General features: G+C 44.9%; 1 protein-coding gene across 2 annotated transcripts in view; it reads left to right on the plus strand.

The window, feature by feature from the left end:
* The window catches only part of ZMYND11 (zinc finger MYND-type containing 11), a 572905-nt gene extending 557131 nt beyond the window's left edge, over positions 1–15774 (plus strand). For both annotated transcript variants that reach the window (XM_069211170.1, XM_069211171.1), the window contains one exon: positions 14112–15774. In XM_069211170.1, coding sequence (XP_069067271.1) covers positions 14112–14234 — 123 coding nt within the window. In that variant the 3' untranslated portion in view covers positions 14235–15774. The remainder of the gene's footprint in view (positions 1–14111) is intronic.
* Positions 15775–16570: the final 796 nt, after the last annotated feature.

Consider the following 16570-nt stretch of genomic DNA (forward strand, 5'->3'; position numbering starts at 1 on the left):
CCTGTCACTCAAACAAGAGGTCAGCCACTGACCCTGTGGGTCACTTCTGGGATCCTGGGTTCAAGGCAGGCAGGCCCAGTCTTTCCCCAGGTTCTTCAGACTGCAGGACAGTCCTTCATCTGATTCTCCAAAGGTCCAGGAGTGCTCGGAAAAAGGATACTTGGGGTGCCACATTTATGCCCAGTGCCAGCTTGTGGGTGGCTGCAATTCCTGGCCTCTCCCTAACAAATGGGGTAACAGTTACCACTGGTGATCCTACCCACTTTTGCAGCACTTCCTGTGGGTTTTACTGTAAGCTATCCCACAGTTCTCCTCTTTAGCTATAACCAATAAGGCAGAGCTCCTTGTACCCACTTGCAAGTAAATTAATTGTGCCAAATTCTGCACAGGCCAGTTTTATGACATTTAAAATGGAGAGCCATAAGCACTTCCTACAAAAAAAGGGTTCACCTAAAGAAGACAGAAATCTATGGAAACATCAAGAAAAATATGGTCATTTCCAACAGTATCCAAATGGATGATAAGACTACAATGTTTTATAATATAGGAACAGATTTTTCAAATCTAGGGAAAATCAGAATTAGTAATGTTTGGAAAACCAGAAAAAGCTCAATGCATCCAGGCGCCCACACCACCAGGTGCCCGATCGATAGGTCAGGGAAATCTGTATACACTTCCCTCCCGTACCACTGATAGAACTAATCATAAATACAAGCAATCACCCCTGCCGCTAATGTTAATAGCACCACAATGAGCAAGAAAAACATGGTTCTTAAACCTGATGGAGATTACCAAGAGGACAAATGATAAGACTACCAGACTCACTAGACTGCCTATCAATACAAAGGAGACAGGGCTTGTCTCCAGGAACCAGCTAAGCTCAGCTTGGCTCCAGAAAAGAGTTTAGTTCTGGGATTCCAACAGAGAACCATGGAAGCCCTCGCACAAGGACATGATCTGCTGCAGTGTAGAAGAGAGATATCCATTGGTGCAAGAAGGAAGTTCTCCTGCACAGTAGAACATATGATCATGGTCATAAAACCTTAGATGAGCCTCTCACCTACACATCGCTTAGGGTGTATCTATCAGCCATGGTGGCCTACAAAAGGGAATACATAGGTAGAATATAATTCAACATACCAGTCATTAAGAGGGTCCTAGAAGGTGCAAAGAGTATGGCACTTCTCAGATCAGCACCACTGTCCACGTGGAATCTAAACTTCGTACTGATACAATTAATGAAGGAACCTTTAAGTCAATGCAAAAAGCAGATTTTAAAATGTTAACGCTAAAAACAGTGTTTTTAATAGAGCAATCACATTGTTGTGCAGGGTCAGCTAACTGAAATTGCATACGACAAAGGAACTTTATCTGCAAATCCACAAAGACAGAGTGAGAACAAACCCACAGTGCCTTCCAAATGTCACCTCACACATCCATATGTTAACCAAATAATGCAGCTGCCAGGACTCTAAAACAACTAAAGACATATGTGGTAGAGCTGGCCACTTGCTAGACGTTTGTATGACTACCATGTAGGATTTGAAAGAAACTAAACCAATCAGAAAAGGAAGCCAGCTCTGTGTTTTCTTTGCACTAGCGAGCAGGGTCTGACCAGTCACCAAGTAGACTATTGCAAGATGGTTAGAACAGACAATCCAAACATTTTACTCGAAAGCAGGGTTAGAGCTGAAAGAAAAACCTAGAGCAATCCCCATGAGGAAGAAGGGGACATCCCTTGCCGTTTTAGCAAACACTTTCCATTAAAGACATATATGTGACAACCATTTGGTCATCCCTACCCTATCTTCACAAAGCGTTAGTGTGTGGTTATTCAAGTCAGTAGAGAGGCGCAGGTATGAATATCTTAAAACACATGAGTGCAAGCACAAATTTATTTCAACCCAGCCTCCATGGGGAAAAGGATACAGATAAAAAAAAATCAGTGCACAGCATGTGACTACAGAAAAGAATAGCACTGCAAAAATGGTCAGTGACCTGTAGGGGCTGTTTTGCAGTTTGAAGAATTTTCTGGATTCAGATATGTCCCTCGCACTACCAGCAAACTATGGAGTGTCTACTTTTAAACAGTACGCAAAAAGACATGGGCAAGGTATCCAACGGGCAGAAAAGAATCTAAAGACAGCAACCCGGCACAGGGCTTCTGTGACATCTCATGAGAGGACAGACATGCCACCACAGAGGGCAACGAATCCCAGAAGAGAATAAAAGGGGAACATCCTCCATACTGGATGTTGAAATAATGCACAGCATGTGAATCCAAAAACTTTTTTGAGCTGCAAAACTACTTATACAGCTAAGTAACTATTTTTCTATACCCTTTTCAGTGTAAAATGTTGTTTGTCAGACTATTTAGATCACCAATGTAGGAAGCTGGCTGTCTATACTATACCAAAATGAGGTATAGTGTGCACAGAGTCCAGTGGATCCCCAAATGCTTAACAGAGGCTAAAGAAGAGAATACTAATGCACTCTTTTGTGGTAGTGTGGTCGAGCAGTTAGAGTTAGCAGAGGGTAGTACAAAGCATTTGTTCTACACTCTCAGTCAAGAAATGAGGCACACACACTCAATAACTAACTCCAGGCCAATGTTTTTATATAGCAAAAATATACTTTGTTACTTTATTGCTAGCACCAAAAGAATATTTGTTGCAGCTAAGTACAGTTGTAAGTTTGTATCAAGCTTGTATACCAAATGCACTTTGTTTAGGGTTTGCAGATAAAACAATTTACAAGTAAGTAACACTTTTCCATTTCAAAAGTAGACACTGTGCACTTTCTGTTAGGAACCAATGCAATCCTAGGGAAGGAAAAGTGTTAACACAGTTTACAGGTAAGTACTCAACATGCTATCCCAGTCTTCAAGGTTAGGATGGCCACAGGTCAAGGTTCAAGTTGACCCCAAAAGTTCACCGCCAGCAACACAGGGCTGACTGGGTGCAGAGGTCAAATTTGGTGTTGGGTTTGTACTGAAACCTATGGAGACTGGGGGCACTTGGAAAGAAACAGATTGCAGATGAGTACCCGCGTCATCAGGGCACAGACAGGCTTAGATGAGCATCAGGGGGGCCACAGGTCAGCACACCCTCAGCGGCACAGGGGGCAGCTGGGTGCAACACAGCATTGGGCGCCCAGTGCTTTTCAATGGGGGAACCCTGGTGGATCACAATGTTACTGCAGTCAAGGTCCAGGGAGTTGGTTGTTGAAAACCAAAGGCTGGACAAGTAGAAGAAGTGTCTGCTGGATGTTGCAGGACCATCGGTCAGATTCCCCAAGGCCAGGGAGCTAGGGAGTTGCGGATGCAGGGGTACCCTTGGGCATCGAAATCTTTGTCGGATCTGGCCCCGGTGTACTCCGGATTTAGGCTGCAGGCATGGTTGTGTTGGGCAGGAGGGGTCATCTCAGGGTGGACTCGAGGTCAGAATCACCTGGGGATCGTCTCTGGACCTGTGGGCCACCTGGAATTGGGCCATGGGTGCAGCGTGGGAAGGGCTCGCGGATCAGGGGCAGTTTTGGAGTCCTTCTTGAATGTTCCTTGTGGACGGGGTTGCTGTCCATGGGCGTTCTTGGTCTTCTGGTGGGCAGGTAGTCCTCTAGAGGTTTGTTGAGGTCGCTGGTCCTGCAGGATGCATCGCCTTTTTGTAGCAGGAGTCTTGAAGCTGCAGACAGGCCAGTAGGGGTGGGCCAAGTCAGTTGTCATATTGAGTTGGTTCTTCAGTTCTCCTTTTTCTTGAGGTTGCCAAGAATCTGAAGAGCAAGGTTCACGGGGGCCCTCAATACTAGATTTAGGTGAGAGGTCAGAAGCTAATGTCCCTGAGGGTGGTAACATTCTTCCTGTGCCCACTCCCTTTGGGGAGGGGGCACATTCCTACCCTATTGACTACTCTCCTCCAAAGCAAGATGGATGATTGTGCAAGGAGGGGGTCACTTCAGCTCTGGCCACTTAGGGTTGGTTCACACCTGCAGTGGTCACTCCTCCATGATTTTCCTATTTTTCCTGCCGTACCTGCCGCCAAAACTGGGGCTTGGTCCGTGGGCGGGCATCTCCACTAATTGGAGTGCCCTTGGGCAATGTAACAGGAGGCCTGAGCCTTTGAGGCTCACCGCCAAGTGTTGCAGTTTCTGCAAGAGAGAGGTGTGAAGCACCTCCACCCAGAGCAGGCTTTGTTCCTGACCCCAGAGAGTACCTAGGCTCTTACCCCAGTGGTCAGAAACTTGTCTGTTAGTGGCAGGCTGGCACAGACCAGTCAGCTCTACACAGGAGGGTTGGATGTAATACAGAGTGCATCTCTAGGATACCCATCTGAGTGCATTTTTCAATAAATCCAGCACTGGCATCAGTGTGGGTTTATTGAGCTGAGAAGTTCGTTACAAAACTTCTCAGTCTTCAGTGAAACCATCATGAATCTGTGGAGTTCGTAATGAGAAACTCCCAGCCCATGTACTTAATATAGCCACACTTCACTTAGACAATGTCTAAGAATGGACTTAGACACTGTAGGAGACTATTGCTCATGCAGCTATGACCTCACCTGTGGTATAGTGCTTCCTGCCTTTAGGGCTGTAAGGCCTGCTAGAGGGGCGACTTAACTATGCGGTAGGCAGTGGTTTGTAAGCACGGCACCCAGAGTGGAAAGCCATGTTGACTTTACCTCACACAAGCTGCAATGGTAGTGTGCATGTGTTTGTTGAGGGGGGGAGGGGGGGGGGGGGGTCCCTTAGGGTTGCATAATACATGATGCAGCCCTTAGGGACCTTCCTCGCCACAAAGTCTTGGTACCACCTGGACCTTTTACAAGGGACTTAGCTGTGTACCTATTGTGGAAACAATGGTTCAGTTTAGGAAAAGAACACTGGTGCTGGGGCCTGGTTAGCAGGATCCCAGCACACAGTCAAATTAGCATCAACATCAGGCAAAAGGTCTGGTGGGGGGCATGCCAAAAGGAGCATTTTCCTACAAACGGTACTTGAAAGTTTGCAATTTTGTAAAAGACATTGAAGCCCAAGAAGCTATGTGCCTTCTTGATTGCTGCTGTAAGGTGGTTCCACATTTGGAGGCCGCCTCTATTGTAGTTTGGAAAGCTTTTAAGTGAAGGCTAACCTCATAAAAGTTGATCATGATTACTCAGATAAGGAGATAATAAGGGACAGATTTAAGTGAAAATGACGGTGGTGGTCGCTGTGTCTCGCACCGTAATTTTCAAAACGCAATCATATTCCGTATTTATAATAATACGGCGCACCCGTTTTTTCCCCCGCGTCGGCACAAAATTTGCTGCCAGACGCCAAAACAACCACTCTGGTACCGTAGTGCAAGGATGGCTGCATTGAGAGGGAGATTGTTTTTGTGCAGGAAGGGATACCTTCCTCCACAAAAACAATCTTCAATGGCTATTTGCTTCTTCTGTGTGTGCTGCAAAATGCAGCACACATAGAATGAGCAAACAACGAGGAGAAATGAAAGCATTTCTCCTTGTTGTGCCACTCTAATGCCACCCCTTGGGTGGCGTTAGATTTTGGCTCTGCCTCAGGTTCGCGAAAACACATAAATCTGGGGTAGCAGCAAAATGCAATGGATTTTGCTGTGGCACGTCCACAGCATCACCCATTGCACGCCCCTTCCACGCAAAGTGCTGCATGTGAAGGGGCCCAATTTACAAGGTGGAGTTAGGCCACCAAAAGTAGCTTAATGCCACCTTGTAAATATGGTGCAGTGCATAGCGCCACCGGAGCGTTACTAAAAGTGACGCTCCGGTGGCGCTAGGGGCTCTTGAGTATGCCCCAAGTGTAAGAAATCAGGTTATTGGTGGTGGGAGGTGGAAGACCTACTCAGGCATTGAGGACACAGGCTTGTCGGGGTGAACCACAAAAGTCACTAAATTAACCTGTGCTTAGCACAAAACCAATCAGACTTAACTTAAAGGCAATGTGTAAAGTACTTATGCAGCATACAAATAGTAATAAAATTGAAACACAAGAAAACCTTTGCATACCAATTTTTTTAAGAAATGGAGTGAATTGTGATCAATAAAATCATACCAGAGCTTCAAAAATCCAATCAAGGGAACCAGAGGTATTGAATTATAAAGATTTAGGTAGATATAGCACCTAAAGGCACAAATACCACTCTCAGTGTTCTCTTCCTGCTAGACTGGGGGGAAAGTCACAAACAGGCCGACTGCAATAGAATGCAAGCTGGATACAAGGACCAATTTAGTCCAACTGAAAAAAATACCTTCTCAAAGTCTAGCGCAATGAGCTTCATCCACGGTGGAGGAGGGAGCAGGGAGAGTGTTGTGGACAGTTGTTAGTGTAGCGCAAAGAGCAAACCTGGCAGCACAGCTGTTGTCACTGTAGCGTGAAAAGTAGTTCAGGCATTGCAGGTGGTTGTAGCTGGAGGTTTGTATTGGCAGTCACTGGAGGCAGTCGTTGCTGTAGCGCAAAGTGCAGATCTTGCTTTGCTCGCATCGAGGTAGCTCAAAGAATCAGATGCACTGGAGCTTTGTGTTGGCGTTCGTCGCTGGCAGCACATTCTCAATGCAAACGGGTCCAAAACATCATGATTTCACCGTTCTTCACAGGAGGAACTCAACTAATGTCATCCAAGGGTCCAGGACCTGGAGGCGCACTAAGTTCAGGAACTCACTCCAGCAGAGACCAACAGGTCTCAGGCAGGTCAAGTGCAACAGGTCAGCTGGGCATTTGCAGGGAGGCCACTGGAGCTTGTTGTGTCCCTATAGCTCTGACAGGAGGTCACCCACTGGCCCTTGGACTCACTCAGTCCTCTAGGGAGCAAGGCAATCCTTCTGCAATCTCCACAAGTTCAGGGGTGTACTGAAAAGGAGCTGTGGAGGTCCAATAGTTATACCCAGTGCCAGCCCTTTACGTGTAAGGGACTTCCCTATACAATCCCTATATCTGGTTCTGGAAAGTTCTTCCCTTCCCCATCAGGGTTCTGAGAAGTCTACAGTGACAAAAGACTAGTGTCAGATTATTTTGTGTGTGCTGGAGGCAAGCCCTTTGAAGTGTAAGTGGGGAAAGAGCTCTGCCCCCAGCCATCCTAGTAGGATGGCTATTCCTGTCCATACCTAGTCTCCCTTTGTGTCAGTGTCTGGAAGGAATACACGGACCCCAACAGCACAACCATTAACATTCATGTCACCCAGAACAGTGGCAGAAGGCACAAATGGTTAGAACAAAAAAAAGATGGCTTTCTAAAAGGTGGCATTTTCAGAATTGTGAATTAAAGTCAGACTTTACCATTACAGAAGATTTTAAATTACAGTTCATTTGAATGCAGACACCATATCTGTATCTGCTACCAATCTAAAGTCATCACTTAATAAATGAAATAAGGTAACCCAGTGTTAGCCAATAGGAGAGAGAGGCCTTACAACCGCGCACAACGAATTTAGGAGTTAGTCATTGCCGGGACATGTAAAACTTAAACCCACATGTCCTGTATTTTTAAATACATTGCACCCTGCTAGTGAGCCCACAGGGGCTACTTAGTGGTGACTTATATGTATTAAAAAAGAAGGTTAAGGCCTGGCAAAACGCTTACTTTGTCAGGTCAAAATGGCAGTTTATACCTGCACTACAGGCTGAAGTGGCAGGCCTGATGAAAAAATTACTTACTTTCGGTAACACCTTATCTGATAGAGACACTATCTAGCTGCAGATTCCTTAAACTTTTCCAGGCGTCTGACTAGACCCGGAAGATGTTTCGTGAGCTGCACCCCTGCATGCCAGTAGGTGGCATCGATCCGCTCCGTGTGGCGTTGTTAGCACCGGAAGTGATGTTCCAGTCACCTATATTGGCACCACGTCGACGTGGTGACGTCAGTTAGTTTTTCACGCCAGGAGCACAGTCATGAAGTGCACTGACACTGGTATGTCATATCTAGGGCCCTAAAAGGAAGCATCCTCAACCCTAGAAAACTGTATGCTGAGCAGGGAGGATGGGGGAGGGGAGGAGGGCTTGGTAAATAATCTGCAGTAGATATTGACTCTACGAGATAAGGCGTTATCAAAGGTAAGTAACTTGTTCATCTGTTAGAGACTTCTAGCCACAGATTCCTTAACATTGAATAGATATTCAAGCAATACCATCCCTGATGGTGGGCTGCGGACAAGTTATCTAATCTAGGAAGTCCTGCAGGACTGAACAGGCGAAATGCCCTTCCCTGCGGACCTTACTGTCCATCAAGTAATGTTTGGTGAATATGTGCAGGAATGCTATCTGGCAGATGTCCAGGACTGGGACTCCATGTGCTAACAAGTGGTCGCAGCTTTGATTCTAGTGAAATGAGCCCTTATGCCTACAGGGGGTTGCTTCTTGGCCAATGCGTAGCTGACTTTGATCCAGAGAACGACCCATTGGGAGACAGTTTGATTCTGCACCGCCAAACTTTTTTTTGCACCAACATACCCCACGAAGAGTTGGTCGTCCACCCAGAAATCTTTTGTGCAGTCAAAGTAGAACGACAGTGCTCTTTTTGGTTCCAGACGGTGGAGTCGCTCTTTTTCTTTTGAGGGATGTGGAGGATCATAGAAAGTGGGCAAGGTCACAGATTGTCCCACATGAAATGGTGTCACCCCTAATGGGAAGAACCAGTTTGTCTAGAAACACAGACAAATAGAAAGGCTTGGATGACAAAGCCTGCAGCTCACTCACCCTCTAGGCAGATGGTAATGCCACAAGAAATACTGTTTTGAGAGTGAGCAGCCGGGGGGGCACAATTATGTAGCGGCTTGAAAGGAACACACATTAAAAAGTTTACAACCAAATTAAGGTCCCACCGAGGCATAATGAAAGGAGATGGGGAAACATATGTACAAGACCTTTAAGGAATCTATTTACAGTAGAGAACTTAAATAAAGAAGGTTGATCACGCAGCCATAACAAGGCAGACAGTGCAGAAAGGTAGCTTCAGTGTACCCAAAGCAAAGCCCTGCTGAGCAAGTGTAAGAATGAAGAAAGACATTAGATAGACAAGCAGAAAGGAGGTCGATAGATTTCTCTGTACATTACATTACAAATTTCTTCCATCAGCAGATGTATACAGTCTTGTTTGAGGGACACCTGGCTTTCAGAATGACATTATAGACTTCAGGAGGAAGGTCGAAAGCTGTCAACTGTTTCCACTCCTCCACACAAGAAGGTCGGGGAGTGGACAAGTTCAGGGGGAGGACCCTCCCCTGTTGCTGCGACAGAAGATCTTCCCGAAGGGACAGCCTAATAGGAGGAGTGATGCTCAATTGCAGAAGCTCAGGATACTAGACTCTCCATGCCTGGTCCAGAGCCACAAGCATGACTTGGGCCCAGTTGTTCCTGATCTTCCTGAGTTCTCTGGGCAGGAGTGGTATGAGTGGAAAGGCATACAGGAGCTCCACTCGATATGAAAAGCGTTTCCAAACGGTAGCGCCTTGGAAACTCCAATGTGCAAAACTGCTGACATTGCACATTCCCTTCGTAGGTGAACAGATCATGTGTCACCTTTGGATGGAGACGCCTCTTGTGATCCGCTTGGCAGAGTGGCTGAGGTCGACCGCTCTGGCCTTCAGAGAACCTGCCAGGTGATGAGCTACCAAGGATATTCCCTGCTGTTCCAGCCATGTCCAGAGACACAGGGCCTCTTGACAACAGGTCCAAGACCTCACAACGCTCTGTTTATTTGTCACACGGCGGTAGTGTTGTCTGTGAACACCTGCACTAGCCTTCCCTTGATTGGGGGAGGAAGGGTTTCAATGCCAGACAGCACGCTTGGAGCTCCAGCAAGTTGATGTGGAGTCCTGCTTCCACCTAAGACTAGAGTCCTCTGATCTCCACCTCTTCCAGATGGCCGCTCCATCCCAGGAGTGACACATCTGTCACTACTTTCAGATCTGGTTTGGGAAGGGTGAGGGATCTGCCTCTGACCCAATCACAGTTTAACCACCACTGCAGATCTTGTGCAGTTCCCTCTGAGATCTGGACCATGTCGGGGAGATTCCTCTGATGCTGCACCCAATGGAACCCAAATATGCCACCTCGGATGAGTTACTAGCAGGATGCAAGATGCCATGAGGCCCAGCAGCCTCAGAGTCATTCTCACCGAAATCCAGGATAGAGGCTGAACCATTGGTATATTAGCCTGAATATCCTGGACACTCTGCTCAGGAGGATAAGCTGAAACTGCACTGTGTCAAGAACAGCTCCAATAAAAGGGAGCCTCTGAGAGGGAGTCAGTTGTGACTTCGGCACATTTACAGTGAACCCTAGGGAGTGCAGAAGGTATGCCGTAGTCTTGAGGTAGGAAATGACAGCCTAGGACGAGCCCGCCTTCAACAGCCAGTTGTCAAGATAGGGGAAGACTGGTACCACTGACCTCCACAGATGAGCTTCGACCACCGCCATGAACTTGGTAAACAACCTAGTAGAGCACAGTAAACTGAAAGTGCTCATGATCTACTGTAAACCACAGGTAACGTCTGGGGGCAGGCAGGATGGGAATACTAAATTACTCATCCTGCAAGTCCAATGCTACCACCCAGTCTCATTCGTCTAAGGCAGACATGACCTGAGCCAGTGTGAGCATCTTGAATGTCTCCTTTTTAAGGAAGAGATTGAGGGTTTGCAAATCTAGGATAGGCCAAAGACTTTGGTTCTTTTTTGGTATCAGAAAGTAGCAGGAATAGCAGCCACTGCCCACTTCTGTTATTGGAACCCCCTCTATGGCTCCCTTGGCCGACACAGCCATGACTTCCTCGCAAGGACAGATTATCCTCCGTCAGCCGATCAAACACTAGAGATACAGGGGGAGGAGAGGAATTCAAGAGAAGGGAGTAGGCCCTCCATATGATCTGTAAGACCTGCCTGTCCGATGTAATGGGCTGCCAGTGGTGGAGATGATGATGGATTGTGCCACCAGCTGGGTGCCTATGATCTTGTAGGACAAGATTAGGAGTGTTTAGGGGCTGTGGCTGCTGGGGGAAGGGTGGTTATGGAGGGGGTGGGTGTAAAAGACCTCTGGCTACCTGACCCACGGAGTCAGTATGAACCGCATCTACACATGGCTTGGGAAGCTTGTGCAGAACGGTGGATGGCATAGGGTTGGTGTGGTTGAACGCCCCTTCTGTATCCACGAAAGGGGTGAAAGGGAGACTGGGGATGACACGGGCAGCTGAGAGGCCCAAGGGCTCACGCCATAGCCTGGGAGTCCTTAAAACGCTGCAGTGCTAAAACTGCCTTCTCTCCGAAGAGATGGAAACCATTGAAGGGCATGTTTATCAGCGTAGCCTGGACCGGTCCCGAAAAGCCAGATGTTCTCCGCTAGATGTGGCATTGAAGCCCACCGCCAAGGAAACCGCTCTGCCCAGTGAGTCAGTTGTGTCTAAACCACACCTAATGGTGAATTTAGCTATGTCTCTCCCATCCTTTACAACTTGGGAGAGAATGGCCCCGGACCTCCTCCAGGACCTGTGGCAGCATCGGCGCAACCGTGTGTCACTGTGTGTGGGAATAGCGGCTCAATAAGCATGAAGTGGTCACCTACTGCAACTCAAGGCTGGTGGAAGAAAACAACTTCTTTCCTAAGCTATCCAGCCTCTTGGATTCCCTGTCCAAGGGAGCGGCAGGGAACACGCCATGGGAGGCAGAGGCTTGGTCGACCAAGGTCGCAGGGGTGGGGAAAGTTGGGTCCACAGGAGAGGGTCGATGGCGGTGGGCAGTTGTCCTGTTCACACTAGCCCCTGTGCTAGGCTTGGGCCAGGTTCCTAGTAGGACATTAATCAGTGCTTCATTAAAAGAGAACATGGGTTCAGAAGAGGAAGCTCCAGGTTGAAGCTCTTCTTTCAAGGTGTTTGTCTTGACTGCCACAGATGGTAGTTTGAGGTCCAAGACCTCAGTCACCCTCATCACCACTATAGCGTATGTTGCTCCCTCCTCCATAGCAATGCTAGGGAGAGAAAGCAAGCCAGTATCTGGAGAGGTATCCGGTTCACTGGCATCACCAGTTCCTCACACCAGTCCATGCTTTCCCGACCTTCTAACTGGTATTCTAAAGGGTCCAGTGACCTCTCCCATTCTTCTTCGAGGGCTAACCCTTCAGAATAGGGCTCTGGCCCGACCTAGGACGCTGTGATCCTGTTGGTACCGAAATCGGCATCATCAACTCTGTTCCGACTTCAAGTTGGATTCAGGAGCCAAATGGGGCTGGTGCTCCCAGTGGGTGCTGGGGGGCATCGGCGTCCAGACTGTCATTGGGGAAGGTCACTGTAGCATAACTGGTGCCAGTCTGGATCAGTGATCTGATCCACGGGGGCCCATCTGAGCCAAAGCTGCTGTCCTGGAACCTGATGGGGACCCCGCGGGTTCAAAGGCACTCCAGAGGGGTCGGCCTGCTCTAATACGTGACACATGGGCTCGTAAAATTCCTTCACCTGAGCGGGGGTTGCTCCAGCTCCCAGAAAAGCGGGGAGATGCAAAGTCAAACCTGATGAGGGTTCCACAAAACTGTGCCTTGATCACCGATGTTCCTTCATCCCTTTGGCCGATGGACGAGAAGTCAAAGCATGCTTCAGCTTTTTGTGCTTCTTATGCCTCTTTTCCAAATGCCCAGAGAACTGGGAAGAAGAGGACTTGGGTTCCTAGAGTGGTCCCGCAACCTTCCTCTCTATCCGGACCAAGACCTCCTAGGAGTCGCGCAACGTGCTGTTACCTGCCAGGCCACTAGCAGCTTCAGGGACTGCTCCCTCAAAGCCTTTGGCAGCATGGCCCGGCAGTCCGAGCACAATTGGAGTTGTAGTCGGCTCGAGACGCCACAGACACATCAAAGGGTAGTCCATAACAGATATGGTGCGGTGACAGGGGTCACACAGTTTGAAACCTGTCTTTCTCAAGGACATCCTCAACACCAGGAGGAAAGTCTCCTCAAAAAACAAAGTTGACAGAATATTGAAAAAGGCCTTTCACAAAACGACAGTGACGTATCTCTTCTCTGGATTAGCAGTAACTGTCATGGAAAGGAAAGAACTGACCGCAGCTCCGATGTGGCTCCTACATAGGTGACTGCGAGGTCACTTTTGGCACGGACAATGCTGACTGGAACCGATCAACCCCACCTACCTGTGCGCAGTGCTACTGCTCATGAAAAATCTTCCGGATCCAGAATGATGCCTGGGAAATTCAAAGATAAGGAATCTGTGACTAGAAGTCTATTAGATACATGTTTTAAAAGGCTACTTTAGTGAGGGGCACAATAAGGACTGCAGACCCACAAGTAGCATGCAATTTACAGGCCCTGGGCACATGTAGTAACATATGCCAGGGACTAGCAAGTAAATTAAATGTGCCAATTAGATGTAGGCCAATTTTACCTAGTTTGAAGGAGAAAGTCAGGCACTAGTTAGCAGTGATAAAGTACACAAAGTTCTAAGGCCCACAAAAATGAATTCGGCAAACCATGATGGGCAAATGCAAAATATTTGGGGGTGACCCTCCAGAGGGGGTCAGGTCCAAAAATGAGAATTATTATGCAAATATGCTAAATAATTATGCCCTGGTCTTCAATTAAATATAACATTTCCGAAGAATCCATCATTTTCGTATTCTTAGAACATCTTATTTCCTTTTTTTACTTTTTTGATTTCCAATATATATTTTTTTTTTTGCAGAAATGTTACATAGTGTATTTTCTGAGTTACGTTTTTTACTTATTGTCTTGTTTAATTTCAGATAAACGTGTAAACAATTTAATCAAATTAAAAGTAGCATTACAGATTAAAACGAATAGTATGGCACACCGACATCAGTTGCAAACAGAAAAAGGATAACTGCTAAATACGTTTGTCCACTTGAAAAACATGTTCTTGTCCTTTCTTTAAGTGTTTCTCAAACATTGAAAGACAAAACGGGAATTCGTTTGCTACTTTAAAACTAAATGCATCATTCGCATTTATAACTCAAAACCTAAGAGTTTTTTTCCATATCGTAATAAATCAGAAGATGGTCAGGACATGCAAAAGCTTTCTAATGTTCAGAGATTTATCACTATTAACATGGAAAATAAAATTAATGATAAAGGAAAACGTGTTTTCTTCTTTTGCAGTGCTACAACTGTGAAGAAGAAGCCATGTATCACTGCTGCTGGAACACATCTTACTGCTCCATTAAGTGTCAGCAGGAACACTGGCATGCCGAACACAAGCGCACTTGCCGCAGAAAAAGATGAAACGGAATGTTCTGTAGTAGTTTTCGAATTTGTTACTGTTCTCAGACAGAGGTGTTGTTATTCTCAGACACAGCGGTTTTTGTTTCCAAGAAGCCAAAATTGCTTAGAATTTGCTTCCTGTTCTTGCACCAGCTTTTAAACTCATTTTCTTAAAATGTTTTGCACCGTAGTTTCAAAACTTCGTCATCAGTTGATAAGTTCTGTTTTTTTGATGGGTATCACTAAGAAAACATTACATCAGCGAAATGTGTTATTTTACATTATTTTACTTGAAATTATTTTGCGGTTTAAGCAAATTTTAAGATGTTCGGGTTTTATGGAGATTTTAACTTATAAAGCAGTTCACCTAAAACACAAACAAATGCAAAATAATAAATATAAGCATTTAAAACAGTGATCTGAATGTAAAACGAACTATGGAACTTTTTCAAATTTCATGGAAATATACTACCTTGATGTACCGTTTATTTCGTAACCTGTTAAGCTGTTTTATTTAGTGTCTAAAGGCATTATCGGATGGTAATACCAGTGGGTATATGATTAAAATTAGGGAACAGGGTTGACACTGCAGGTGCTGCTAGTCCTGCATATTTTTCCTGAATGTTTCCCAGTCACTCTCTGGTGCATTTTTTGTTTTCTATATATAACTTTTATAACAAACTATTAGTACTGAACTCCTAGTTAAGATTTCAGGGAATTGGAATTAATCTTTTACTGAGCTGGATCTTAGAGGAAAATGAATATTTTAATTTACATTTTTAAAGTTTGCACATGTCATTGTTGTCCGTGACAAGGAGAGCATGGTAAAAAAAAAAAAGCCAAATACTACCTTATATGCGCCCATGGATTCTTAGTTGAGGCATATCAGTTACTTTGCATTTTTCCCCCTCATTAGACGTTGAATGCCTTTTACCTGATACTTCATATTCCACTGCAAAATCAATAATAAAAGGAATAAAAAGCACTTTCACAGAAGAGGTCGTGTTTCCAACAAAAACATATAGCATTAAAGGCGCTTTTTCCTAATATCAAACAGGATCTCTATCCCAAATACAGCCATCAGCCTAAATAACAAGTCATAATTGCTAAAGGCATCTAACATCAATCAACTGAAATGCAAAATAATTCACATACATTTAACAACTTACAAATGTGCTCCGATTTCTTTGATGACTGAAATTAATAAAAGAAAAGTTTTTACTATGTCACACATTTACTGGTTATCAAATATATGCCCCTGTGTTCAACATCAGCAGATAGGAGTAATCTATTTGCTTGCATATTTCTGTGACCATTTCATAATGAAAATGAATGCATGTCACTTTTCTCGTGTTAAAGATGCTGTAATTTGTGAAAAAAATGTGTTTTGCAGAATATCTGAATTAAGAAGCAGTAACAATAGGAATGGATCGATAGTGGAATTACCTACAAATGACTTTGGTTTATTCATTGTCCAGAATGCTTGATGGGCTTTAATTTCATTTTTTTTTTTGTTTTGGAAAAAACTTTTAACCTTGTTAAAATGGACTATACCCCCTTAGTAATAGACACTGAAATTCTTTCTGAGGGTGGTCCTGGTCTGAGTCTGTAGATTACCATTAATCATCTAGATATTTTTGAAAAAATAGAAACAAATGTACATATTTATTTAGAACTTTGATATTTATTGAATGCGTTTAGACAATGGCAGCAGAGAATTTGTAATGAAAGCCGTTAGACACATTTTCTCCAGGTTTTGTCAGGGAAAAGCAAAAAATGACATTGTGAATATGGACCTTCTATGAAATAACAGTGAATCCCTGATGGTTTTGTAAATTTATCTCTGTGAAAATCTTGTTAGATTATTTTTTAGAGTTCCACAACTTCGATCCACCCCTATGAAAGTAAATAATTGTGGAAAGGCATTTTGGTGTAAATCATTCCAGAAAATGTTATACTTACCTGGTATCTGCATGAAAATAATATTTGTGTTATTTTGGCTTTCTTTTGTCTGTTGATTCAGCTGCACATTTCTAAGTTTCTCCAGTGAAAAAAAAAAGAAACTGTTCTACTGGAAAGCAGTGGCCTGGTTCTGTATGCGTTCTAGAAAAATATTACAATTGATTGTTTTGGAAATTAATATTATACGTTACTTCACAGCAAATGATACAACTATATTAAGCTGTTGAGCTTAGCCACTATGCGCATTGTAATTATTAATTGTGGCTGTCCAATTTTATGATGCATTCTGGCATTTTTGTTATCGGCTCTGATTAGCAGCATATAGAGTCACTTAATGTGTTAACATTTGTTAATAAATGTATTTAAACACAAACTGTCTGTGGGAATGTCAATGC

Source organism: Pleurodeles waltl, chromosome 10, assembly GCF_031143425.1.
Source record: "Pleurodeles waltl isolate 20211129_DDA chromosome 10, aPleWal1.hap1.20221129, whole genome shotgun sequence".
NCBI classification, from domain to species: domain Eukaryota; kingdom Metazoa; phylum Chordata; class Amphibia; order Caudata; family Salamandridae; genus Pleurodeles; species Pleurodeles waltl.